The sequence below is a fragment of the Dasypus novemcinctus genome, chromosome X, assembly GCF_030445035.2.
Source record: "Dasypus novemcinctus isolate mDasNov1 chromosome X, mDasNov1.1.hap2, whole genome shotgun sequence".
In the NCBI taxonomy this organism is placed as follows: domain Eukaryota; kingdom Metazoa; phylum Chordata; class Mammalia; order Cingulata; family Dasypodidae; genus Dasypus; species Dasypus novemcinctus.
Genome location: NC_080704.1, coordinates 58,354,186 through 58,381,463, shown reverse-complemented (window position 1 = coordinate 58,381,463; position 27,278 = coordinate 58,354,186). Strand labels below are relative to the sequence as shown.

The 27,278-nt window shown below is 42.7% G+C and overlaps 1 protein-coding gene across 5 annotated transcripts in view; it reads left to right on the top strand.

The window, feature by feature from the left end:
* SHROOM4 (shroom family member 4) overlaps positions 1-27,278 on the top strand; it is a 346,941-nt gene that overhangs the window by 292,784 nt on the left and 26,879 nt on the right. For 2 of the 5 annotated variants that reach the window (XR_011647902.1, XM_058291632.2), the window contains exons 3-5: positions 10,230-10,364; positions 15,514-17,974; positions 23,000-23,061. Coding sequence is in view for 4 of the 5 variants with exons in the window: in XM_058291632.2 (XP_058147615.1) it covers positions 10,230-10,364; positions 15,514-17,974; positions 23,000-23,061 (2,658 nt within the window). In the remaining variant the exon portion in view is untranslated. Of the gene's footprint in view, positions 1-4,861; positions 5,308-6,050; positions 6,116-10,229; positions 10,365-14,843; positions 15,021-15,167; positions 17,975-22,999; positions 23,062-27,278 lie in introns of those variants that run through there. The other 3 variants (XM_012525763.4, XM_071213043.1, XM_071213044.1) reach the window with 3 other exon arrangements.

Genomic DNA, 27,278 nt, shown 5'->3' with positions numbered 1-27,278 from the left:
ACTCTCATAGTTTCTGTTTTTCTGTGAATATTTTGAACTCTCCATCATTTTTGAATGCTAACTTTGCTGGATAGAGTATTCTCGGTTGGAAATTTTTTTCTTTTAGTGCCTTGACTATGTCATTCCACTGTCTTCTTGCCTCCATGGTTTCAGATGAGAAATCAGCACTTAATTGTATGGAGCCTCCTTTGTATGTGATGGTTCTCTTTTCTCTTGCTGCTTTTAGTATTTTCTCTTTGTCCTGAGCATTGAATAACTTGACAGTATATGTCATGGGGTAGGTCTGTTGGGATTTATGCTGGTTGGCATGTGTTGTGCTTCCTGGACATGTACATCCATCTCCCTCAATATGTTTGGAAAGTTTCCAGCCATTATTTCCTCCAACACTCCTTCTGTTCCCTTTCCCATCTCTTCTCCTTCTGGGATGCCTATAATATGGTATGGTTGCACGTTTTGCATTATCATTCAAGTCCCTAAGCCCCTGCTGGAATTTTTTCTGTCTTTTTATCGACCTGTTCTGCTATCTGTTTAATTTCAGATGTTCTGTCTTGCACATCACTTAATCTCTCCTCTGCCTCTTCTAGTCTGCTGTTATTTGCTGAGAGTATATTTTTGTCTTTATTTTTTTAATGTTACTTTCAAAAAATATGAGGTCCCCATATACCCCCCACCCCACTCACCCCACTTCTCCCCCCATAGCAACAACCTCCTCCATCATCATGAGACATTCATTGCACTTGGTGAATTTTTTTTTAATTTTTATTTTTAATTGATTTTGTAAAAATATTACATTAAAAAAATATGAGGTCCCATTCAACCCCACCACCCCCACCGCACCCCTCCCCGCCCCCCAGCAACACTCACTCCCATCATCATGACACATCCATTGCATTTGGTAAGTACATCTCTGGGTATCTCTGCACCTCATGGTCATTGGTCCACATCGTGGCCCACACCCTCCCCCATTCCATCCAGTGGGCCCTGGGAGGATTTACAATGTCCGGTGATTGCCCCTGAAGCACCATCCAGGGCAACTCCAAGTCCCAAAGGCGCCTCCACATCTCATCTCTTCCTGCCATTCCCCATACCCATCAGCCACCATGTCCACTTTTCCCACTCCAATGCCACCTTTTCTCTGTGGTCCTTGGATTGGTTGTGTCCGTTGCACCTCTATGTCAAGAGGAGGCTCAGATTCCACATGGTTACTGGATGCAATCCTCCTGCTTTCAGTTGTAGGCACTCTAGGCTCCATGGTGTGGTGGTTGTCCTTCTCCAACTCCATCTTAGCTGAGTGAGGTGAGTCCAATAAATCAGATTGTAGGAGCTGGAGTCTGTTGAGGCTCAGGGCCTGGCTATCATATTGTCAGTAAAAAGATTCAATCCCCTAAATATATCTTAAACCCCAAAGCACTTGGTGAATTTTTGAGTTCTTGAATTGTGCTGTTCATCACCATCATATCCGTTATATTTTTGTGTATGATTGCAATTTCTTCTGTATTCTTCCCAATTGCTTTGTTCATATTCTTTTTTTTTTTTAAAGATTTCTTTATTTATTTAATTCCCCCCTCCCCCGGTTGTCTGTTCTTGGTGTCTATTTGCTGCGTCTTGTTTCTTTGTCCGCTTCTGTTGTCGTCAGCGGCATGGGAAGTGTGGGTGGCGCCATTCCTGGGCAGGCTGCTCTTTCTTTTTCACGCTGGGCGGCTTTCCTCATGGGCGCACTCCTTGTGCGTGGGGCTCCCCCACGCGGGGGACACCCTTGCGTGGCACGGCACTCCTTGCGCGCATCAGCACTGCGCATGGCCAGCTCCACACGGGTCAAGGAGGCCCGGGGTTTGAACCGCGGACCTCCCATGTGGTATACGGACGCCATAACCACTGGGCCAAAGTCCGTTTCCCTGTTCATATTCTTAATCTCTTCCTTCACCTCATCAAATTGGTCCCTAATATATGTTTTGAGATCTTTAATTACTTGTTCGATGTTCTGCTCCTCTTCCTGGTTTTTAGTTTGTTCATTGGATTGGGATATGTTTTCCTGATTATTGGTTTGTTTTGTAGTTTTTTGTTGCTGTCTGGTCATCATTTTATCTTGACAGGTTTAGTCAGTTGCTTAGCTTCTTTCTCTAGTTTGGAGTTTAATTACTTGTTGTTTTCACATGCATGTTAAGTCTTCTCTTTGTCACTTTGTTCTTCTTATTCTATTTCCTTGTTGTTGGCTATGTTCACTTGAAGTAAATTTTAGGGCCAGAAAAAGCAAATTAGTAAGAATAGAAAATGAATAATAGTAGTATTGATATTAAATATTAGCAGAGAAACCATGTAAGATATAGGAGAATGGATATTAGATTCATGTAAGGTATGTAGAGTCATAACTATAAGAAAAGTAGAGTACTGTGAATTAAAAGGCCTGTGTGTTCAGGAGAGAGGGAAAGAGAAAAGAGAGGACAATAATATAAGAGTGAATATAAGGCAGAAAACAGAACAAAGGTATTAGTAATAAAAAGTCAAAAAATAGGGGGGCAAACAAAGTGAGGTGTAATGTAAGAGAAACAATCAATGATGGAGGATAGAAAGATGTAGAGGAAAGGGAATAGTGTTGGTGGCCAAAATCAATACACACAGAAAAGATTAAGTGGACGATGAGGAAATACAGTAAATGTGAATCTCTCCCTGCAGCACCTAATGTAAGAAGAATAAGAAAGCAGAGAAAGAAAGGAAGAGAAAAAAAAGGGAGTGGGAAAGTAAGCAGGAAGAAGAAGAGAAAGGAAGAAAAAAGGGCCTTGGGGGGATAAAGAGGAAGGAAAAACAAGGAAAAACCAATCAAATACTAGGGAAATTTTCAAGCAAGGAATCCTGTTCACAGTTAAATAAAACACTTAGGGACCTGACGTTCCCCCTTTTCTCCCTTCCTCACTTCCCTCTCTCCCAAGCAGCAGGAAAGCTGCCTGAGAGGTCCAGTAGGAGATTCAAGTGGGTCCTTGTTGAATCAGCTCTGCACAGAAAACAATGATTCTTAATTTCCAGGGAGAGAGCACCCACACCTCATCAGGACCCCCAAGTATGCTATTGGAGGCTTGGAAAGCACCTCCTACAGTCCCTCTCCTTTAGGTGTGCTATGAGAAATCTTGTTGATTTTCTGACTCCACCTTCTCCCAGGCCAAGTTTCCTATCCCAGGGTATTTAGGTGAATTGGGCTTTCTCAGCAGATTCGCCACTCCTCTCTTCCCAGACTCTCCCCAAGCCAGCCGGTATGCTCGTCCAAGCGCAAGAAAAGAAAAAAGTGGGGGGAAACACCAGAAAATCGAACCCACACTAGCCGGGTGCCCCTACAGCACCCCCCCCAAATCCCTCCCACCTCCAGAGTCAGTTCAAAACCGAAGGGCTAAGGCAATATCCGAACTCCCTGAATGCTGGACTTGGGAAAGGTTAGTCTGGGACTCTGCAGACCCAGGGCACATAGGTTCATGGAAAACAGATTATGAGGGCTCAGGGGCCCTGACCTGGGGACCAAGCATCTGGGGACCACAGGGCCCAGTAACGCCACCGCACAACCAACTGTTCTCAGGAATCACTGTGGCCGCCAGCCCCAGAGGGAAGGGTCCCGCTAGTCCACAGCTTCCCATATAGTCCTTCTAACTACCAAAGGAAATCCCATGGAGTTAACTTGGGTGGCATATGCCTTTTATAGAATACAAGTTGACCAAGATCCTCCTGTGAGGTACAGAGAGAAGAGAGGGATAAAAGCTTGTGAGCATGGCTTCCTTAGAGAGCAAATACCCTAACATACTTTTTGTCCCGAGGGAGCTTGCGTAAGCCCCCTCAGGGACCGGAAATTAAAATTGGGACCAGAGGTCAAGGAAAACTGGAATGGAGATCAGAGGTACCATGAAGATCAAAAATCCTAACTCCAAATTCCCAAAAGAAATTAAATTCTGATGTCTTAGATTGGATTCAAGGGGTACAAAAAATGCATGGGGGCTGCTCTGAGTTCTGATTATTATACAGGTCAGTGAATACATCATTTGGAGCCACCATTTTTCAGGGTCCAGGGCTGCTACATCATAGCATGCTATAGCTGGAAGTGTCGGTGGTAATGATTGTGTCCAACGTTTTACTTTGAAGAGGAAGAAACCTACCTAGAGAAGTAAAGGGACTTACCAGAGGTCAGAGTGAATCCATGGCTATTAGCTACACTTACCATGGAAATTACCCAGGGTGTAAAGATGACTTAGGAGAGAGCTGGGTGTCCAGTCAGCTCAGATTTTCAGTCAAATTCCCCTTCAGCCAGCCCCCAGGGCCTCCTTAGAGCCAGCAACCACTATGCCAGCATGGCTAAAGGGCAGGCTTTTCAGGATTTGGAGTCTCTGATGTGAAACAGGTTGGTTTTTTTTTAAGTTTTTTTCTTTTCACTCTTCTGAAGTGCACATAGGAAGTGCAGACCCTGTAAATATGACCCAGAATGGTTTGTGAGCTTTGACATCCCAGCAGGACCTTCATCTCGGAAAATCTTTAGGTCCTTAGCCCCCAGCTTTGTAAAATCTGATTGTAGTGTTATTCCCCTGAACTTGGAAGCTGCTACATCTGGCTGATCTGGGCTTTCCTTTTCTGGGACCTAGCAGACCTGTGGAGATGGCTGGGTGGGGTCAGCTCAGTCCCGGAAGCACAGAAATTCTTTTAAGTATGTGTGTCTGGGGTATTTTTCTCTCTCGCTTACGTGTATTTTTAAAAATTCTTTTTAGACACCCGCTTTATCTTTCCCAAACATCATTTCCTAGCTCCTTTCCTGAGTTCTAGAGGTGGCTGCGGGCCCAGCCTCCTTATTGGCTACAGAGCTGTGAAAGGGGGCTGGGTAGGGCTCACAGGAGGTTGGAGCAGGGAGCAGGGGGGTTGTTTATGCTGCTGGATCTGCCTTTTATCCTTCCTTTTGCCAACAGGGTGCTGGCTGGTTCCTGGAACAGCGTCTTCACTCCTATCCAGCTCTTGGCACTGACTTTCACTCCCCAAAACTGTGGCCACATCTAGGTCCAACCAGGCTGATAGCTGTATCTTGCCTTCAGTGCTCTCCTCTCTGTTCTTAGAACTGAGACCTAACTGGGCCTGAGCATCTTGGATCACACTCTGAATCTTGGACTGCTGGTCCCTCACCTCAAGAGATCTTAACTGGAGAGCAGACGGGCCCCAGCTAAGGAAAGACCAGCCTACAGAAGGCAGCCCTGGAGGCTGGCTGGAGGGGAATTTGACTGAAAGTCTAAGCTGGCTGGACACCCAGCTCTCTCCTAAGCCATCCTTCCACCCTGGGTAACTTCCATGGTAGGTATAGCCAATAGCCATGGATTCCATGGCTACTGCCTCTCCTCCCCTTCCTGCTTTCTTTCTTCAATGTCCTTTTCTTTTTGTTTCTTAAGAAAGACAATTTGGAGCAACGTGCGATGGTGTTTGTGTTCAGTGATAGTACCTAAACCAGCCTTAGGAGAAAAGGCAGGTGCTGCGGTTGTCATTTCTACAACCAGGCGGCAAGCTTCATGGTTTGGCAGTTGATGTTTTTGGTTTTTTTTTCATCTCTCTGCTTATTTATTCTTATTTCTCTCCCCACTGACTAAGGGGGGTAGTTTAAACTCTAGGGCGATTGAGAACTCAATTTTCTGACTGCTTCTTGAGGGAATGGCTATGGGAAACCTCAGGTATATAAACTGTTTGAGACAGACAAACAGCTCTTTGGGAAGGAGGGGCTTTATGGTATCCTAGAAAGGCCTGGAGGATTGATCCTAGCTCTGCTGGTTACTAGCTGTGTGCTTTTTGCAAATCACTTAAGCTATCTGCTATGTACCACATAGTGTTAGAGAGTACATTGAGGGATTAAGTCAGCTAATATGCGTGCAAAGTGCTTAGTTCCTGGCACATCTTAAGAGTTCAATAAAAGGCCCCTATTATCTCTTTTAAAAATTTGTAGAATACGTATATGTCAGGTGAATGCTGGGAATTTCTTATGTGAAGCTGCATGTAATCCCAACCACAACTCATGAGAAAGTAATGCTATCTTCCCTGTTTCACAGATGAAGACTCTGAGACTCAAATAAGAGAAGTGACTTGCCCAAGGTTATACAACTAGGGTTTGAAAGTAAGTGTGTACTGACTCCAAATGTTAGGACCTATAGATAGTTTTCTCCCCTTTCCCAAACTGGGCCTAGAAGTCCCCTATTCTGGCCCCAGTTCCGTCTGCTTAGCTTTTCCTCCTCCCAGCTTTTAATTATCTCCGAGTGGTCCCAGAATCTACATTTCCCTTACTTCCATCTTCTTTGGGACTAGTTTCCAACTCCTGTAGAAATCATAGAGAGAGTATGGTGATTTGTAGGCTTCGAAGCAAGGAATTTTCATGATAGAAGCTTGACAGTGGGTGTCCATATATGGGTACTTCTGGTGGTGAACTCTTGTACCATCAAGAACAAGGCTGACAAACTTATTTTTACTCACACCCATACTCTCTCTTTCCATTTTGTTAGGAAAGCTAGTCCTTCCTTGTGAATTCTGAATCTAATCCTTCCTGCTTTTTCAGGAATCTGATTCCATTTGTTATGCCCATTCTCTCTTGTTTCTTGAACCTCCTCTTCTCTACTGGATTCTTTCTGTCAAACATTCAAACCTCCTAGTACATGGTTGCCCCCACATGTTCCATCACTCACACCTCCCTGATGCATGGTTATCCCAAAATGTGTTGGCAATGAGTTTGACAGAAAGAACCCAACAGACACAATTTTGGAGGTAAGGTTTTGTGTCTGTAAGTTTGTCAATATGGTGGTGGGAAAGTTAAAGCAATGCTTTGACTGTTTTCTTTATGAAGTATAAAATAAGATCTACTAAAAGTAAAGAAAGAAGCAGGTGGATTAAAAGCTAGAAGAGAGTGGAGGAACTGGTTAGTAAGCCAATTGACAAAAGAAATGAGTTCTAGTTAGGCAAAGTTGGTGATCATGAATTAATAGTGCTGCCAATCTGTTTGGTTCTGTAAGTTTCAGGTCAGGGATCTACCAATTCCTTTCCTAATTCCTTCAACTGCATTTTAATTATTTCTTTATTTGAACCTCTAAAGCATTTTGTCATACTTGACTCAAATCCTCCTTTTTACTATAATTCTGCTTTATACATATTTTTCCTATTAAAATAAAAAGTCCCAGAATAAAAAAAAAATTGGAGGGGATAAAAACCTATAAAGGAAACAACTTAGAATTAAAAGAATTATATATTTTATTCTGATCTTCTGTTTTTGTTTTGTACAACCAACCCTAGTTCCGACTCCTCAAAATTGTTCCTTTTTTTCAGATAAGAAAACCAAGGCTCTAATGGGTTAAGTGACTTGTGTGGCATCACAAATCTAAAGCAATAGGGCTAGGTTATGATCCTAAATCTGTCTCACTCCTTTGTGTCTCATAGCCAAGTGGCTTGTTATATATGGTGAGATCAGCCTAACATAAACAAAATGATGATAAGCAATACAAAACATCATGTTATTATGGGCTAAATTGTGAAAACTGGATTACCCATGACAAACTCCCTGGAGGAGATGGTGTTTTAGTAGTACCTTGAAGAAAAGGTAGGATTTAAATTAACAAAAAAAGGAGGGGGGGGCATTTCAGACAAAGGGAACAGTCATAAACTTTTTTAAAAGATTTATTTATTTATTTTTCTCCCCTCCCCCCCACCAGTTGTCTGTTCTCTGTGTCTATTTGCTGTGTCTTCTTTGTCTGCTTTTGTTGTTGTCAGCAGCACAGGAATCTGTGTTTCTTTTTGTTGCATCATCTTGTGGTGTCAGCTCTCCATGTGTGCGGCGCCATTCCTGGGCAGGCTGCACTTTCTTTCGTGCTGGGCGGCTTTCCTTACGGGGTGCACTCCTTGCGCGTGGGGCTCCCCAATGCGGGGGACACCCCTGCGTGGCATGGCACTCCTTGCGCGCATCAGCACTGCGCGTAGGCCAGCTCCACGTGGGTCAAGGAGGCCCGGGGTTTGAACCGCAGACCTCCCATGTGGTAGACGGATGCCCTAACCACTGGGCCAAGTCCGCTGCCCTCATAAACTTAACTAATAACTAAATAATCAAAATTGGTTGCGCACTTGCCAGACCCTGTTCTATGCACTTGATGTGCATTATCTCATTTCCTTCTCACAACAACTCCATTAGGTAGATACTAGACACTATTTTCCCCCATTTTACTATTATGGGAACTAGGCCTCTGAGAAGTGGAACCATCTATCTAAAGCAACAGATATAATAAGTGGTGGATCTGGGATTCAAACCAAGATAGTGCAACTCCAGAGGCTATCTTAGATTCTGCTGGGAAACCACCAGCATGAACAAAGGTACAGCATGGGAAAAGGACAAAGCTTGATACAGACACACTCCCCAAGGCCTCCTTGTGCTTTCAGCCTCCCCTCCAGGCACTTAATCTACATTAGATCAATGTGATTACTAAGTGGGACCTCACCTGGCCTTCTTCCCCATTGAATCTTAGCCACTGCTGCAAACCTATGGCTCTGGTTCCTGATCTTTGGCAAGCAGTTTCCATTTCCTTTCCTTTTACACCTCCTTGTTTGTGTCTGACTGTTACCACTGAATTCATGTTTTCCCCAGCAAGGCCATTTTCCTAAGGACCACCTTGTTAGACCTCAGTCTTCTAGGTCCTTGCACTAGTGGAATATTCTATGTTTCTGCTGGGATGAGGGGGGCATTCTCAGCCAGGATTGAATTCTCCAGTTTGGCTCTGTACACTACTGCTCCTGGGAGTTAGGGAGCTGATTTACCCACTATATAGAAAGCTTGTTGGAAACAAGGGCCCTTATATTATTCAACTCTGTACTCTCAGTGCTTAGTATAGAGCCTGGCAAAGTAAATGAGTGAATAAATTAATAAATAAGCTATCATCTAGTTATCTCCCTGTCATCTATTTATTTCTATTTCTCTTACACTCTCATTTGTCTCTCCCTGTCATCCATTTCTCTCTATTGTTTATTTCTTGATGATCTTTACCTGAATTTTCTCCCTTTCTGTTATTTGCGTATCCCTCTATCATCTCTCCCTCTTATCTCTAGCATCTGTCATGCCCTCTTCACCATCTATCTCTCCCTGTCCTCTTTTGTTCTCTCTCTTTTTCTCTCTTCCTCTCTCTCCCTCTCTCCTTGTCTATCTTCTTCTCCCTTTCCCCCTCCCTCCCTCCTTTCCTCTCCTTCATCTTTCTCTCTCCCATTCCTCTCTCCTTTCATCAGCCATCCCTTTATCTTCTGGCATTGCCCATGCCCCATGTGTGCTCTTCCCCATATCATTCTTCCCCACGTACAAAGGTGACCTATATTCATATGACATATAACAAGAGACAGGGATGGGTGCTGTCTAAGGCAGTCAGTACAAGAGTTGTAACTGCAGCCCCCAACATCAACAACTCTAGGCTGTCTTAGTCTCTAAACTCTTTCCCTTCCTTTTCCTTTGGACTGCTGAGCAGCCAGTCCAGTTGAGCACTGTACCCTTCACCACTTTTTTTCTGTTTTTCCCTTATGGAGAACATGACTACCTGCTACCACTTTGCTGACAAACTCGGTGTCTTACTTCTGTGCCCACCTTATCCTTGACTCTCTCAGTGCCTTTACCACACTGGTTTTGAATTAGTTCTGTGTCACTTACTAAGCTGTAAGCTCTCAAGGTTAAAGACAGGGTTTGATTCACCTCTGTATTCTAAGAGCTACACATAGATGGCATATGGTAATCGTATTAATACTTACTGAATAAATAAGTGAAAATTAGAGAGTACCCAGTCTAGTGTTTACTTGTTTGAATGTCTCAATCACTTGTTTGTTCCTTTCTGAAAGAAAAATGGAAATATTGGCCAGATTGATTTGTTTTCTCAAAGAGAAGGGAGGGTCAGCCCACTGTTTATTGGGCAGCAGCACTCATTTATTCCACAAGGATTTGTTATGAATCTACTGTGTGCCCAGCACTGTTGTATGTGCTTGGGATATATCTGTGAACAAAATCACCCCATGGAACTGGCATTCCTTATCTCCAGCCATCACTCCCAGGATGAAGGAGGTTGGAGTAACAGGAGCTGAGGAGGACCACTAAGATTCCCACAGCTCCTTGCAAGATGTTCTCCTTCATTAAAGGGAAAGAGGGGGTGGGGAGCGGAAGCTGCCTGGGAAGTGATTTCATCTCTGGTTCCCCAAGCTGACTTCCTGTCTCTTTCTTGCTGTAGAAGGAACGCCCCTGCCAGTAGGCCACACTCATGGCACGTGGCCAAGCTGCTGGAGGGATGCCCTGAAGTGACCACCACCATGCATTTCCCATCCGAAGCCTTCAGCTTGTCCTGGCATTCAGGCTACAATCCAAGGTGAGTCTAGAGGTCTCCCCTAAATATGAGCTGTGAGGTAGACAACCTTGCAGCTCATCTTCTTCTCTAGTTCCTATTGGATGTTACAGAGCCTGGAGTGATATTATAGTGGAAAATAAACTAGGAGTACAGAGAGCTAGGTTTATAGCCTTCATCTACTGCTAATACTCTGTGTGACTCTCTCGGGGCCAGTCACTTTCTTTCTGGAAAATGTTTCTTTGAAATATTTCCCTCACTTGGCTTGTAAGATACCACACTCTCCTGCTTTTCATCCTTCCTCATGGGCTACTACTTCTCAGGCTCTTTCTCTGGTCCCTTCTCATCCCCCTGACCTGTTAATGTAGGTGGACAACAGGGCTCAGTTTTAGACCTCTTCTTTTACCATAGCAACTCACTGGTGATTTCATACAATATTCATCAGCTCTATTAAAGAACTAAAACCTTTAAATTGTGGACCTCCATGAATAACAGAGTTTCCCTGCTTGAGGATCACTCCACTCAAGGACCTTGTTATGGGGACTGCTGTCCTTAAAACAGTTGCCCAGAAAAGGCAGAAAACTTTTTCAGTAAGCTCAGATCCAGCAGAGCTGCTGATCTCAACAGGCTTTTCCATTCCACAACAAGATCTTCCCTCTAAGAAGTTATTTCTTCTCAAAGAAGCTAAGTGTTGAGTTTGATCTTTCATTGACTTGATTTGACAATGGGAGCCAGAGGCGCAGGGCAGAGACAGTTTTATTCTGGAAGTACAGACAAAACCATATTCTGAGCTTGGCTCCTATGTGTGTGTGTGTGTTATATGTTCAACAGGAAGGGTGGTGGAATGGATAATGGGTCCCTTGCCAAGAAAGTAATTAATGAATTGCTAGCCCAGAGGCCAAGTGAGCAGAGTGGCTAAGGGGCAAGGCAAGGAGCAAGAATTAGGGGAGACTGACCTATGAATATCCTGGGCTCCTGCCACAGCTCAACTTTTGCCTTTTGGGCTATGACTTTTCTGAGAGAATCTTGCATCCTCTGGGGTTCTACCATGGGGAGTTACTGGCATGGCTTGACCCAGTCTGCCATTGTGTATGGAAAAGATATTTAAAATTCAAGATAGTGTCTGATACTGGCCTCTTCCTTGTCTAATGGTTTGTTTGGCATGAGGGAAGAGGGGGTATTGGTAGGTAGGGGTCACTACATTACGATTAGTAGGAAAGATCATGCTGGTAACAATAACAACTATCAAAATAGTACACCCAGAGAACCTAAATCTCTGGACCAACCATGTGATAGCCAGGCCCTGAGCCTCAACAGACTTCAGCTCCTACACTCTGGTTTATTGGACTTACCCCACTCAGCTAAAATGGAGGTGAAGAAGGTCAACCACCACACCAGGGAGCCAAGAGTGCCTACAACTGAAAGCAGGAGGGTTGCATCCAGCATCCATGTGGAATCTAAGCCCCCTCTTGATATAGATGTGGAGTGGACACAACCATTCTAAGGTCCATAGGATGGAGGAATAGAGTATAGATTAGAGTGGACTTACTGATATTCTATTCATGAACTAATGTGATTAGTAATAGAAGAAAATGTGGCATTGGTGTGTAGAAAGTGGCCACGGTGGCTGCTGGGGATAGGGAGTGGGAGGAAGAGATGAGATGTGGGGGCATTTTCTGGACTTGGAGTTGTCCTGGGTGGGACAGTTACCAGACATTGTATGTCCTGCCATGGCCCACTGAGTGGACTGTGGGAGAGTGTGGGCTATGATGTGGACCATTGACCATGAGGTGCAGCGGTGCTCAGAGATGTATTCACCAAATGCAATGAATGTCTCATGATGATGGAGGAGATTGTTGTTATGGGGGGAGGAGTGGGGTGAGGGGGGTGGGGGATATATGGGGACCTCATATTTTTTTTAATGTAACATTAAAAAATAAAGACAAAAAAAATAGAACCTTTGAGTGTTCTGTATGATCCTGCAATAATGGATACAGTTCATGTTAAATTTCACCAAAAATTTATAAAAATGTACAGTCTAAAATGTAAACCATAATGTTAACCATAATGTAACTATTATTAGTAGCTATGTTTCAATATTTGTACATCAGCTGTAGCAAATATAAAACGTCCACATGTAAAAAAAATCATTGCTGGGACGGGGAAAACGAGGAGTGTGTTGGATATATGGGAGTCCCCTACAATCTGTTTGTGACTTTACTGTGACCTAAAACTTTTTTGAAGACATAATAAAAAAAATGATGTAAGACACTGAGGAAGAAATGGAAGAAAGTGCCTTGCCACTGTACATACAGGGCAACACCTATTATACTGATGAAAGGCAAAATGTCAAAAAAATTTTTCTAATATTTTTTCATTTTTTAATAACCCAATTTATTTTTTACTTTATTTTAGTTTTCCTAAATTATTTTGTATTTTATTTCTAATCTTTAAACCTATCATTACTATTTCATTTTCCTATTAATGGAATTTGGCAATGTATTATACTTCATTTTTGACAAAGTTTGGGATCACAGGGATTCAGCTATGGCAGGGGAGGAGCAATGATGTGGGGTATCATTGATGGGGGATGCATGGGTGGGAGGGAGTTCTCCAGGGCTTGCATATAGGGTATATAGATATGTTTGGATATTTTTTTGGTATTGACATAGTGGGTAGAGTTTCACATGACAACAGAGGGAGTGCTGAGTTCCCATTCTGGGAAACTCTGTCACACTCCCCAATGGAATAGCAACAATCTCCCCAGTGCAAAGGCAAAGACCAAAGAAGGATGGTCCAATGATGGGCCCTTGATACTGATGGCTATGCTTATGAGCCTGTGTGCTTGAAATTTCAACTAGGCCTAGAGCTGCAGGGTGCCTAGGAGTTACCTCTTGAGAGCCTCCATGTTGCCCAAATGTGGCCACTCTCTAAGCCAAACTCAGCATGTAAATGCATTACCCTACCCCCAGCATAGGACATGACTCTGAAGGATGAGCCTCCCTGGCACCGAGGGATTACTACCAAGCACCAGCTGGTGATGTAACTAAAAAAAGACCTTGAATAAAAGGGGGAAATGGTAAAGACAAATGAGTTTATATGGCTAGGAGACTTCAAAATGAGTCGGGAGGTCATGAGAAAGGTCGTGCTTACACACGTCTTGGCAGGATCTCTGAGACAACCAAAGTAGTTACAACTCCAGGCAGTGGTGCTCCTGAGGGCTATGGAGAAAGCCAGGTCCTATGGTCATGGGAGATGGCTCTGGAGTTCAGTGCCTTGCCAGTGCCCTTCATTGGAACTTGTACTCCTGAGTTTGATGAAGTTTGACTCAGATGTGACTTCTCTACACGTGCCCCTTCTGTCACTTTTTTTCTGAACCTGTGGTTGGCACTGGGGTTGATATATGCTCAGGAGACTTGAATCTCTGGACTGTCTATGTGCCAACTGGGCCCTGATCCTCAGCAGAGTTGCAACACCTATTCTACAGTTCATTGGACTTACCCAGATCAGCAAACAAGGAGGTGAGGAATGTCAACCACCACACCGAGGAACCAAGAGAGTCTACAATTGCAAGCAGGAGAATCCCATCCATCGGCCATTTGGGACTAAGCCTCCTCTCAATTTAGAGGTGGAGTGGGCATTGTCATCCCAGGATCCTCAGGACAGAAGAATAAAACATGGATTAGAATGGATTTACTGGTATTCTACTATAGAATTATTGTGACTCTAGCAATGGAAGAAATTTTATCATTGATGTTGAGACAGTGGCCATGGTAGTTGCTGAAGGCAGGGAGAGGGAAGAAGAGGTGTAATATGGGGGCATTTTCGGGACTTGGAGTTGTCCTGAATGATAATGAAGGGACAGATCCAGGGCATTATATATCCTGTCCTAACCCACTGAATGGACTGGGAGTGAGTGTAAACTACAACATGAACTATGATTCATGGTGTGTAGCAGTGCTCCAAAATGTATTCATCAAATGCAATGAATGTACCACACTAATGAAAGAAGTTGTTTTGGGAAGAGTGGGGGGGTGTAGGGATTGGGGTATATGGGAGCCTCTTACATTTTTTAATGTAACATATTGTGTGATTTATGTATCTTTAAGAAAAAGATAATAATAAAAACATTAGAAAATAGAACCTTTGCTAGGTAACTGGGCTGTTACAAGGATTTTATATTTAAAGTAGTCAATTTCATCTACATAGCACCTCTCTGATGTAGATATTTTTATTATTTTATGTAACAGATGGTAGAGTAGAAGAACTAAGGCATTGGAGTTGCAGAGAGCTGGGTTCAAATTCCAGATCTGCTTCTTTAGCTCTTTGAGCTTGTCACTTTATCTTTATCAGCTTCTGTTTTCTCAGTTTTTAAGTGCAGATTATAATGTTTTCACCTTCACCTTGAAATGAGACATTGTAAGCCCTCAGTTAATGGTCAGGATTGCTATTATCAAGAAAACGAGAAGAATTCCTTAATTCTGATTCTCTTTGTGCCACTAGCTAGCTGGGTAATCTTGAGAAAATCACCTCACTTCCCTTTGCTGGAATTGCTTTATACCAGTGAACCTCAAAGTGTGGTCCCTGGACCCGCATCATCATCATCACCTGGGAAATTTTTAGAAGTACAAATTTTCAAACCTCAACCAACCTGAAACTCAAGAAGCCAAGCCCTATAAGGTGTGTTTTAACAAGCCCTCCATGTAATTGTGATGCACAATAAAGTTTGAGAACCATTGATTTATAAAATTTCCTGGCTGAAATTGAATCAGTTCTTTAGGGCCCTTTTCTAATGCTGATAATCTATGATTGTGTCTCCTGGCACAGAGCTGCATGCTGACTCCCTGGGGATAGGAACAGCGCAGAAGCAATTCCAGTCTGGCTGATGGCAGGGAAGCAGAACAACCCCATGGAGTTCTCACACTTTTAAACTTTGGATGTTTTCCCAACCTTTTTCCACATGCTGACTGGTTTCCCATTTTATAAAGTCTCTTTGGTGCCCCGGTGTCCATCTCTTTTGCTGTTTCCTTTCTTCCCTTTTTCCCTTACTGCCTTCTCATTTGCAGCATGGGTCCCTCTGGGTTGTCCTACCATCTCCCATGGGAGGGGTGCCTAGGGTGGAAAAGGGGTCTGGTGCATTGGCTAACTAACCAGTGTGCCCTATGTCTTACAGTGACGTGTGTGTGCAGTGGTGTCCACTTTCCCGGCACTGCAGTACTGAGAAAAGCAGCTCCATTGGCAGTATGGAGAGCCTGGAACAACAAAGTCAAGCCACCTATGAGACCCACCTCTTGCCTATTGACCAAAACATGTACCCCAACCAGCGTGACTCAGCCTACAGCTCCTTCTCAGCCAGCTCAAATGCTTCTGACTGTGCCCTTTCCCTAAGGCCAGAAGAGTCAGCATCTGGGGACTGCATCATACAAGGTTCAGGGCCAAATAAGGCCCCCAATGGCCGGCCTAATATGGCTGAGACCTCAGGAGGGGGCCGGCGTACCAATGGGAGCCACCTGACTCCCAGCTCCCAGATGTCATCCCGCCCACAAGAGGGCCATCACTCGGGACCTACTAAGGCCTCTAGAGGCCCACCACAACCTCCAGTGAGACAAGACAGCCTTCAGGCTTCTAGAACCCAACTCCTCAATGGAGAGCAGCACAAGGTGGCTGAGCCTGTGGACTCCTTGCAGCAAATGGAGAAACCAAGCTCAGAAACCATGCTGTCCCCAAGGAACTCTAACAGATTCTGCTGCCTTGGAGGGCAAGACCAAGCAACAAGTGAGGGCCATCAGAACTGTGAATTCAGCCAGCCTTCTGACTCCAGCCAGCAAGACTGTGAGCATCTAGTGATGGAGTCCTCGACCAAAGTTGCTGAATCCCCAAAAACCTGTGATAAAGCTTCCAGCATGGATTCCAGCCCACTCAATAGGGCTTCAGCAGAGCTAGCTAAGGCTTCTTCTGTTGGCAAGCCTCCATACCTCACAGGGCCCACAGTGCATCGTCATAGTGCCCCCGAACAGCTGCTTGTATCCCACTTACAACATGTGCATCTTGATACCAGGGGCAGCAAAGGAATGGAGCTCCAAATGAGACACCAATGGACTCGGTCCCCCTTGCATAGTAGCCACACAGGAAGGGAAAGTCCATGTCCCACTGCAGGAGGAATCCAAGACCAGCCCAGCAAAGAAAGAAAGACTAGACCAGTGGATGATAAGCCTTTGGGTTCAGGACTCCAGAGCCCAAGCAGTTCCCCACATATAGAGGCTGATGGACACCCTCCAGAAAGAGCTTTCATGGACCCAAACAAAGTAGGCAGAACAAGCAGTGAATTGGCCAGCCAGCAGACCTCTGCCTCTAGCCTCCCTATTCAACAAACCAGGGACTGTTGTTCTTCAACCACTAAAGCTGGTGCCACAGAAGCAATTGAAGAAGGGGACAATAAGCACAATGAGTGCATCCCAATGGGTGGTAGGCGAAGTGGAGGGACCCGGGGCCGCTCAATCCAAAACCGTCGGAAGAGTGAGCGTTTTGCTACCAACCTGCGTAATGAAATTCAGAGGAGGAAGGCCCAGCTCCAGAAAAACAAGGGCCCTTTGTCACAGCTCTGTGACACTAAGGAGCCCATGGAAGAGAGTGAGGAGCCCCCAGAAAGTCTTCCACTCCCTGCCTCTAACACATCTCTTCTTTCTTCATATAAAAAGCCACCTAGCCCCAGAGACAAGCTCTTCAACAAGAACATGATACTCAGGGCTAGGTCTTCAGAGTGCCTTAGCCAAGTCCCTGAGAGCCATGAATCTAAGACAGGATTGGAGGGACGAATAAGCCCAGGCTTGGGACCTAGCCAACCCTCTTTGGGCCTGAACACATGGTGGAGAGCATCTGATCTATCATCCTCAGATTCAGAAAAAGCTAATGCTCACTGCGGAGTCCATGGAAGTCATTGGAGATGGTCTCCAGAGCATAACCTGCAGCCACATGTGGCACTAGCCATGGAAGGCCCTTCCAACCAAGGTGATAAAGAATTGAAGGTTTCTACTGCCCAAGCTGGGGAAGAAGTCATCCTCTTGCCCTTTGCAGACAGAAGAAAATTCTTTGAAGAGAATAGCAAATCTTTATCTACATCTCATTTGCCAGGTTTAACCACTCATATCAACAAGACTTATACCCAGAGACCAAAGCCTATAGACCAAAACTTGCATCCAATGAGCTCCAGCTATAGGGACTTGAGACACCATCCCATGGACCAATCATACCATTCCACAGACCAGCCATATCATTCCATGTCACCCCTTCAGTCAGAAACCCCCACTTACGCAGAATGTTTTGCAAGTAAAGGTTTAGAGCAATCCGTGTGTCATAAACCACTGCACTGTGGCAATTTTGACTACCACAGGACCTGCTCTTACTCTTGCAGTGTTCAAGGAGCTGTAGTCCATGACCCTTGTGTTTATTGTTCTGGGGAAGTCTGTCCTGCCTTGCTAAAAAGAAATATGATGCCAAATTGCTACAATTGCCGATGCCACCACCACCAGTGCATCCGGTGTTCAGCTTGCTATCATAATCCTCAGCACAGTACCCTTGAGGATGGCAGCTTGGCACCTGGCAACACTTGGAAACCCAGGAAACTGACAGTGCAGGTGAGGACTTGATACTTGGGTGGATGAGATTCAGTATTCTCTTTGTGAGAAGAAAGGTAGGTAAATTTTTTGAAAATATAACAATTATAACCCCTTAGAAATGCATAATCTTGGCTCTACCAGATAGTAGCTTCGTAATCTTGGGCAAGACACTCTGCCACCAAAATTGCAGTTAATTCATCTTTGGATACAGATAAAAATAACATTCACCTCATAAAATGGACAGAACTATGATTTATATCCTGCTATATAATTGGTACTTTAGTGACATTAAGCAAGCCATTCAACCACCCAAACTTGCAGTTATGTAATATCTAAAATGAAAAACAAATTAATTTTATCCCATAAAATGAAGTCTTATTACCTCATCTCTAAAGAGGGTGGAAATAAAGGCTGCCTCATGGATCAGTTGTGAGGATCAAATGAGATTGTGTATTTAGAGTGAAAGGTGCAATACCTAATACAAAATAGCACTTATTACCTTCTATTTCGTGCCTAAAAACTATTTGGAGCTTCAGAGTTTGCAAATGCTCCTCAGGCTTTGAATTCAGACAACTGACTTGGTCTTGATCTTTCTTAAAGGCCAAATCATTCTCTCTTTCTCCAGGCTATCTCTGTCACAGACCCAAGTCTAGACTGACTGCTGCTAACTGCTTGGTTATGATATATGACCTTAAACACAAGCCACTACCATCCAATAGTGTCTTAGTTTACCAGGTCTGCTCTAACAAAGTACCACAGACTCTCTGGCTTAAACCACAGAAATTTCTGGTCTGAAGGTTCTGGGAGCTAGAAATCTGAAGTCAAGGTACCTGCAGGGCCATAAAGGGGGAAATCATACTATGCCTCTCTCCTGACTCCTGGTGGGTAGCCAGCAATCCATGGCATTCCTTAGCTTGTGGTGGCATAATTCAATCTCTGCCTCTGTCACATGGGCTCCCACTCTCCCTTTCCCTCTCCCTCTCCCTCTTATTTCTTCTCCTTATAAGGACACCAGTGATACTGCATTAGGGCCTACCTTAATCCAGATGGGACTCATCTTAACTAACATTATCTTCAAAAATTCCACTTAAAAATAAATTCACATTTACAAGACTGGGGTTTGGGACTTGAACCCATCTTTTGGAGGGACACATTTCAATCTGAGACACCCAGTGTACTTCTGAGCAGACCACCTAGTGGCCTTGCCAACTCAGTGCCAGATCCCTTCTCCATCGCTTCCATAGTATAACCTTTTGGCTGGTGTACTCAAACCCAAAGTTAATTCCTAGGTTGAAATGTTGCATAGGCAGACACTTCTGAAATGATCTACTGTATGAACATGATCAACATATATTCTTTGCGAAAAGGAACTTTTGGGGTCAAAATGCCTTACACAAAACAGTACATGCTGTATGATTCCTTTTATATGAAATTCTAAAATAGAAACCTAACATGGGGAAAATAATATCAGAACAGTGTTTACCTATGAGAGATGTCACAGGGATTGACTGGGAAAGGACATGAGGGAACTTTGTGGGATGATGTTAATATTCTACATCTTTTTTTTGTCTTTATTTTTTAATATTACATTAAAAAAATATGAGGTCCCCATATACCCCCCACCCCCCTCACCCCACTCCTCCTCCCATAGCAACATTCTCCTCCATCATCATGAGACATTCATTCCATTTGGTGAATACATCTCTGAGCATCGCTCCACCTCATGGACATTTGTTCTAGAGAAGGTTCTGAAGTACAAATTTAATTCTATTATTAGAAATAGGACATTTAGGCTATCTATTTCTTCCTGAGTGAACTTTGGTAGTCTGTATCTTTTAAGGAAATTGTTCATTTCATTTATGTTTTCAGGTTTATTGAGATAAAGTTGTTTGCAACTTAGAAATGTGTCAATTTAAGATGGATTTATAGATGGAAAGAGGGATGAGTAGATGCATGTGTAATAAAGCAAATGCAAAAAATGTTAATTGTAGAATCTAGGTAGTTGGTATATAGATGCTTAATGTAAAATTCTTTAAATTTTTCTGTACATTTGAATATATTCAAAATAAAATGTTGAAAAAGCAGGAGAGAATATAGAATAGTGTAAGGGCACTGATGCTGGAACTGGATTGCCTAGGCTCAAATTCTTTCTCCAGACCTTCCAGTGCTTATGTTTCCCCATCTAAAAAAGGGGAATAATAGTATATTCTTTATAAACTGATTCTGAAGATTAAATGATGTAACATGTGTAAGGCACTTAGAACAGTGACTGCCAGATGGGAATCATAAGTGTGAGTAGTTATTTTTTTTAAAAGGGGAGATTTTCACTTAGTTTGAGAAACTTTTGCTGAAAGAAGGACTTGTAAGTAGATAATAGAGAAAGAGGGCTGAAGTTGAGGGGGGAAGTGAGTAGATGATGTTTGCAGAGGTATAAGCCCAGCAACTCTATAAGGAGGAATGCAGTTTGCAGGTTGCAGCAATCAGCAGCAGCAATGCCTATCACATGCCTGTATTTTTGTACTCTGTGGGAGGAACACATTGGGTCCCTACACCTGTTAAACTAGCTAAGCAGGACTGTCTAGGCACCAGATATCTGGATGGCTGTCTTGAAGCTACTTCCTGATCCTTTTTACCCTTGCAAACTGAATCAACCACAGACATGGGGAAAACTTGCAGCATGGGTTAGGATTCCCAACTCAGATGATGAAGGCAGTTGTGATGGTGGCTATCTGAGGTATGCTAAGATCCTGTGCTTTATGGCCCTTGGGGGCAGTAGGGGAGTTGATTGGCCCCTATTCAGTGCTATTAGTAGAACTGAAATAAACACACACTCATACATACACATACATACACACCTTGCTCATGTTTTGTGCAATTCGTTTTGAATATGTGATCAGATTATTTCATTTAACAATTGCATGAAATAAGTTAGGAGCCCCATTTTACAGTTGTAGGTTCAGAGAAGTTAGCAAGTGACAAAACCAGGAATTAAACATGATAATGATAACTAACATTTGAATGCCTACTGTGTACCAAGTAGTCTTTGAGGTGCTTTATGTGTATCAACTCCTGTAGTCAGCAAAACAATCAAGAAATAGGAACTATTATTATCACTATTATATAGCTAGGAAAACTGAGATAAAGGGAAGTTAAGCAGTTTGCCTGAGGCCGCATAGCTAGTGAAAGGCAGGTCTGGGATCTAAATCCATGTAGTGTACTTCAGAGGCCAAGTTCCTAATTGTGCTGTACTACCTCTACATAAGCAGATTGCAAAGCCCAGGCTCTCTCCAGTGCCTTAAACTCGCTTCCAGCAGTATAACTTCCATCAGGGCAGCGGGTTCTCACCACAATCTCCACAGTCATGGGGCTATCTACCTCTTTGGTTCAAAAGGTGCAGGCAATTTTATAGCAACCTAAGTAGCTCAGGAAAATAAAAGTGAGGTGATACTGGTGACCTGAGAAGGAGGTTGAGAGTTGTTACAGAACTTTGTTTGATTTGGCCACTGCTGTTTACCAAGCACTTCCATGGGGCTAAACAAGACATGGACAGGAAATCCTGGCTTCTACTGTGGCTGAAAGAGTAATGGTGTCTTTGAAAGCAGGGACATCTCAAAAGGGCATCGAGGCAGAGTCTGAAGCATTAAGTGGCTAGAGCTGCTCTGAAGTGATAGTTATAGGCAAGGAGCCAGGAAATAAACTTCATCTTTTCCAAAGCTATTGTTTATCTAGAGTCTCCTATGTGCCGAGCATTGTGTAGGCATTCTCTATGCACACCTCATTTTATCCTCACAGTTATTGACCCAGGAAGGCTAGATAGCATTATCCATATTTTCCAAATAGGAAATTGAGATTCATGGAGGTAATTTAACTTCCCCTAAGTAGCACAGCTATTAAGTGACTTGTCAGTATGCTTGACACAAAAGACCTATGTTCTTTCCACTTTGCCACATGTCTTACCCCCAAAAGGGAAGCTTACTGGGCCAAAGGTAATAAAAATTTGAAAGGAACCAATAGCTTTGGAGAAAGAGAGAGTTCTGAAGATAAATGAGGTTTAAAAGGTTTTTGCATTCCCATTGGGCTAAATTCTGAATCTCTAGCTAGAGGGTGCTGGATGAAAAATCAAAAGAATCTCAAAGGCAAATTTGCAGTAGGTTTGGAGCTAGAATAGGGAGCCAGGGGTATTTTTAAAAATGGCTTGAGCTAGAAGGAAGAGTTGCTTGGGCATAGCCCTTAACGAAAAAAAAAAATGTCAGGGAGTAGAGTCTGCTCCTACAATATGGAAGACGTGGCATCTGGCACTCATCCTGGAGGAGGAGGAAGAGCCACTTCAATACAAGGGTGTGCTGGTATGCTCTCCATTTGCCTCACCCTGGGAGAGCTCGCAGGAGCAGTAGCTTCAGGCCTCAAAGTCCCCTCAGGGACCAGAGGTTCCAAAAAGATGCTTTCTATGTTGGGAGAGGCAGGGAGAATGAGCAGGTTCACCTGGCGGAACAAATACAAAGACCTCCATTCCTCAAAGCAGGCAAGTGCCAGAGCAAACAGAGAACGTGCTAAACTGGTTTTTGTGTGTGTTCATTCTTTTTTTTTTTTCAATTTTATGATCTCTTTATTTTTTTTAAATGTTACATTCAAAAAATATGAGGTTCCCATGTACCCCCCACCCCTCCTCACCCCACTCCTCCCACATCAACAACCTCCTTTATCATTGTGGCACATGCATTGCATTTGGTGAATACATTTTGGAGTACTGATGCACCACGTGATTTGGGGAGGGAGTAGAGAAAGAGGGGGAAATGCAGAGTTTTCCACACTGCTTGGGTCCCGGAGTGCTCTCAGTCTCTGTATGTCCACAACAACTCAGCAGGCCTCCCAGAAGAAAAGCAGCCCTCCAGGTACTTATCTCTCTAGCCCGCCTGGGAAAATAGAAGGAACCAACTGCGGGGACTTGGCCAGAGACAGACTCTCAACCTCTTAACATTTTTTAGAACATCTAGATACCTGGCTGCTCAGAGCTCCCTAACTTATCAAAATATTGCTTTGTAGGAATTTCCTGGGGACAAATGGAAACCAGTATCAGGAAACAGGAAGACCAGCCAGCCAGGGAGGTAAGTGACTGTTCAGGGAAATGGGGTGAGTTAGTGCCTCTGGGACTTCTGTAGAAATTGGGAAGGCCTTCTGGTTGCTTAGTTTCCTCTGGGGAAACTGGTCTGGTATCTATATCTAGGGCGTGATGCCATATAAGTAATTCAACCTTTTCCCCAGACAGCTGTGTACAGACCAAAAACTGATTGATAGGACATTTTAGAATACATAGTATTCAGACAGTATTGTGGAACATGGTGCCTATCAGCTCAGAGCTGAGGTAACCCTACCTAGGCAAAAGGGCAGGTGGGACCAGACTGTACTGAAAATGAAATGAGAAGGCAAAAATTGTTTCGCCATTCCAGTGGCCACTGGACAGTTGAAGGAGTAGAGATGAAGTAGGACTGCCCAGCTACTGCTGTGCCTTTGCCCCAGAATTGTTGTTAGCTATTGGTTTCTTGGGTGCTGCCACCTTTCTAAATATAGGTTTGGTTGATATTTAAGTTCTGCTCATTAAAAGATCAGTGACAGATCATGCTAATGATAGATTAAAATTCCTGGAGGGGCCTAATATGGACATACTTAAAGGTTTTTGTTTTTGTTTTTATAGCTTTCACCAAGCTACTTTATTAGGAAGCCTTTTACACTGCCGTCAATAATATACGAGGGTACCTTTTTCCCCAAAACTTTACCATCATTGAAATTTTTCCCACTATTGAAAATTTCCTTTTTCTAATTGTGATAGGTGTAAATGATACCTAATATAATTTTGCTGTCTTTGATCATTCTAGTTTGAACATTTTTGATGTGTTTAATATTTGCATTGCTTCTAATGTGAATTACCTATACAGATTATTTGTTCACAAATACATGGGACCTTTTGAGGGAAAAGTAAAGAGCACTTGATTGGAACTTGGGAAACTAAGAAGATAAGTCAAAATAACTTTTTGAGAACATTTTTGACTTAAGTATGACAGTTGGGAGGGAAGCTGGTTTGGTGGAAAAGATGGTAAGTTCTAATTGGATATGTTGTATTTAAAGTTAGTGAGCTATATAAGTTGATTATTTGGAATAAGCTTTTGACTCATTCAGCCAGAGGGTGGGATGAGGAAGAACCAGCAATGGAAACTGAAAGAGCAGGTAGATGAAATGATAGAAGGAGAAGGAGAAATAAGAAGAAATATGCCAGTGCATCATCACAGAAGATAATGAGATAATGAAATGAAGACTACTGGCTTTGACAATTTGGAATCACAAGTGACCTTCAATAAAGCAAATTTAGTAAAGTGGTGTGCTAAAGTATATGGCATGGTGGTCTGTAAGGAAAATGCATAGAGAAGAGATGCAAGAAGCCAACTTTACAAACCATAAAATTCACTCATATTAAGTGTACAATTTAATGATTTTTTAGTAAATTTACAATACTGTGCAAGCATCCCCACATTTCAGTTTTTGAAAATTTCCTTCACCCTCAAAAGATCCCTTCTGCCAATTTTCAGTCACTCCCTATTACCACCCTCAGCTGTAAGCAACCACTAATCTATTTTCTTTCTTTATAGTTTTACCTATTCTGGACATTTTATGTGAATAGAATGATAAAATACGGGGTCTTTTGTGTTTGACTTATTTCCCATTAGCACAAAGTTTTCAAGGTTCATACATTGTGGAGCATATATCAGTACTCCATTCCTTTTAATAGCTAGGTAACATTTCATTGTGTAGATATATCACATTTTGTTTATACATTTACCAGTTGAAGGACATTTGGGTTATTTCCACTTTTTGGTTTTTGTGAATAATGCTGCTGTGGGCATTCAGATACAAGTCTTTGAGGTGACATGTGCCTTCAAATCTCTTGGGTATATACCTAGAAGAATTGCTGGGTCATATGATAATTTTCTGTTTAACTTTCTGAGGAATTGCCAAACTGCTTCCACAGTAGCTGTACCACTTTGCATTCCTATGAGCAATGTAGGAGTGTTCCAATTTCTTCTCATTAATTTTTAATACAACAATTATGTGTTACTGTGTGATGAAATAATGTTCAGAAGAAGAAGTTGGCTGGAGGAAAGAGGGGGAGAACTGGGGTGGTATTTAGAAGGGGCAGTAGAGTTTAAATAAATGTCTCTAAAAATGTGTTCCCGGGAACAACCACATCAGTATCAGCTAAAGACTGAGTTACAAATTCTCAGGCCCCACCCTAAACCCACTGTATCAGAAATTCTGAGACTGGGGCCCAGCAACCTGTGGTTTGTTTTGATTGTTTAAACTTTTTATTTTGAATTAATTTCAAACTTAAAGGACAGTTGCAAAAATAATATAAAACCCATACAGAGAACTCCAAAATACCCTACTCACTCAGATATCCAGATCCACCAATTTTAACATTTTATCACATTTGCTGTTTCATTCCATCTGCATATCTTTTTATCAGTCTATCTTTTTATGTATCAATTTCCTAAGCATTGTATACATCATGCTCCTTGAACACAAAATATTTACATGTACATATTCTAAAAAGAAGGTTATTCACTTATGTAACCACCTTAAGTAAAGTGCAATGTGTGTTTTAACAAGCCCTCCAGGTAATTCTGATGCATGCTAAAGTTTGAGAACCACTGGTGCAAGTGAAGGTTTTGACAAGATCTGGGAAACTGGATTAACTTGAAAGCAAAAAAGAAGTCAATGGAAAGGGAAGGAGGATCAATGCTGAAGTGGAGGAGACAGCCCACAGTTTAAAACCTTGGGGAAACTTAGAAGGACTAGAAAAGGTCAAAGGAAAAGATGACATTTGAGAGGAGAAATCCTGATGTAGTTTCTCCTTACCTCCCCCTCACCACCTTTATTTAAACATTTCGTATGTCGTTTCTGTCGCAACAGGAATGATGGATGTAGGTGGAAAATCAAATGTATATTCTTAAGCCACTCTCCTGCCTGAAAACCTACAACAAAATGATAATTCCAGGTATCCGCACTCTTGGTCATCTCCTTCCACAGTTGTTTGTGTGCAAAGACTGCAAACTCATTTTATTTTATTTTTTTAATCCATTTTTTAAAATATTACATTCAAAAAATATGAGGTCCCCATATACCCCCACCCCCCTCACTCCACTACTCCCCCCATAGCAACATTCTCCTCCATCATCATGACACATTCATTGCATTTGGTGAATACATCTCTAAGCATCACTGCACCTCATGATCAATGGTCCACATCATAGCCCACACTCTCCCACGTTCCATCCAGTGGGCTATGGGAGGACCTACAAAGTCCGGTAATTGTCCCTGCAGCACCACCCAGGACAACTCCAAGTCCTGAAAACGCCTCCACATCTCATCTCTTCCTCCCATTCCCCACACCCAGCAGCCACCATGGCCACTTTCTCCACACCAATGCCACATTTTCTTCGATTACTAATCACAATAGTTCATGAATAGAATATCAGTAAGTCCACTCTAATCCATATTCTATTCCTCCATCCTGTGGACCTTGGATTGGTTGTGTCCACATCTATGTCAAGAGGGGGCTTAGATTCCATTTTAATACTAGCAGTAAGGGGAAATTGGTGAATTTGGGGGTTCCACAGAAGTGTGAAGTATTTAAAAGTCAATTTTATTTTCTGTATTATCTCTTTTGTTGTTCTGTACCTATGCTTGCCTCCTGTGAGCCTTTCCCCCCTTCTTTTTTACATAATATTTTTTATTAGGGAAGTTGTAAGCCTACAAAATAATCAAGCCTAAGATTCAGGATTCCCATACATCACCCCACCACCAATATCTTGCATTGTTGTGGGACATTTGTTACAAATGATGAAGAACTTAATCAAAATATTACTGTAAACTCTAGTTCATAGCTTATATTTGGTGTATATTTTCCACAAAGCACTTTATTATTAACATCATGTATTAGTATTGTACATTTTTATAGTTCCCGAGAGAATGTTGTCATATTTGTACTGTTAACTCTTATATTTTTAATGTAACATTTCTTGTGATCTATGTATCTTTTTTAAAAAAGATAATTAAAAAAACATGAAAAAGTACAATAATATTTATGTTTAGAATTTTCACTGCCATCCTATCCCTCCTACCTAATCCCCAACCAAGACAACATCTGTTAGGTTTTAAAGCTTTGTGTCAGTAAATTTTATTACAAGTATTATTAATAATGTGTGTATGAGGATAAACTAGGGGACTATAACATTTTGAACTCTGTGGTTAATGAGGGTTGTGGTTAATT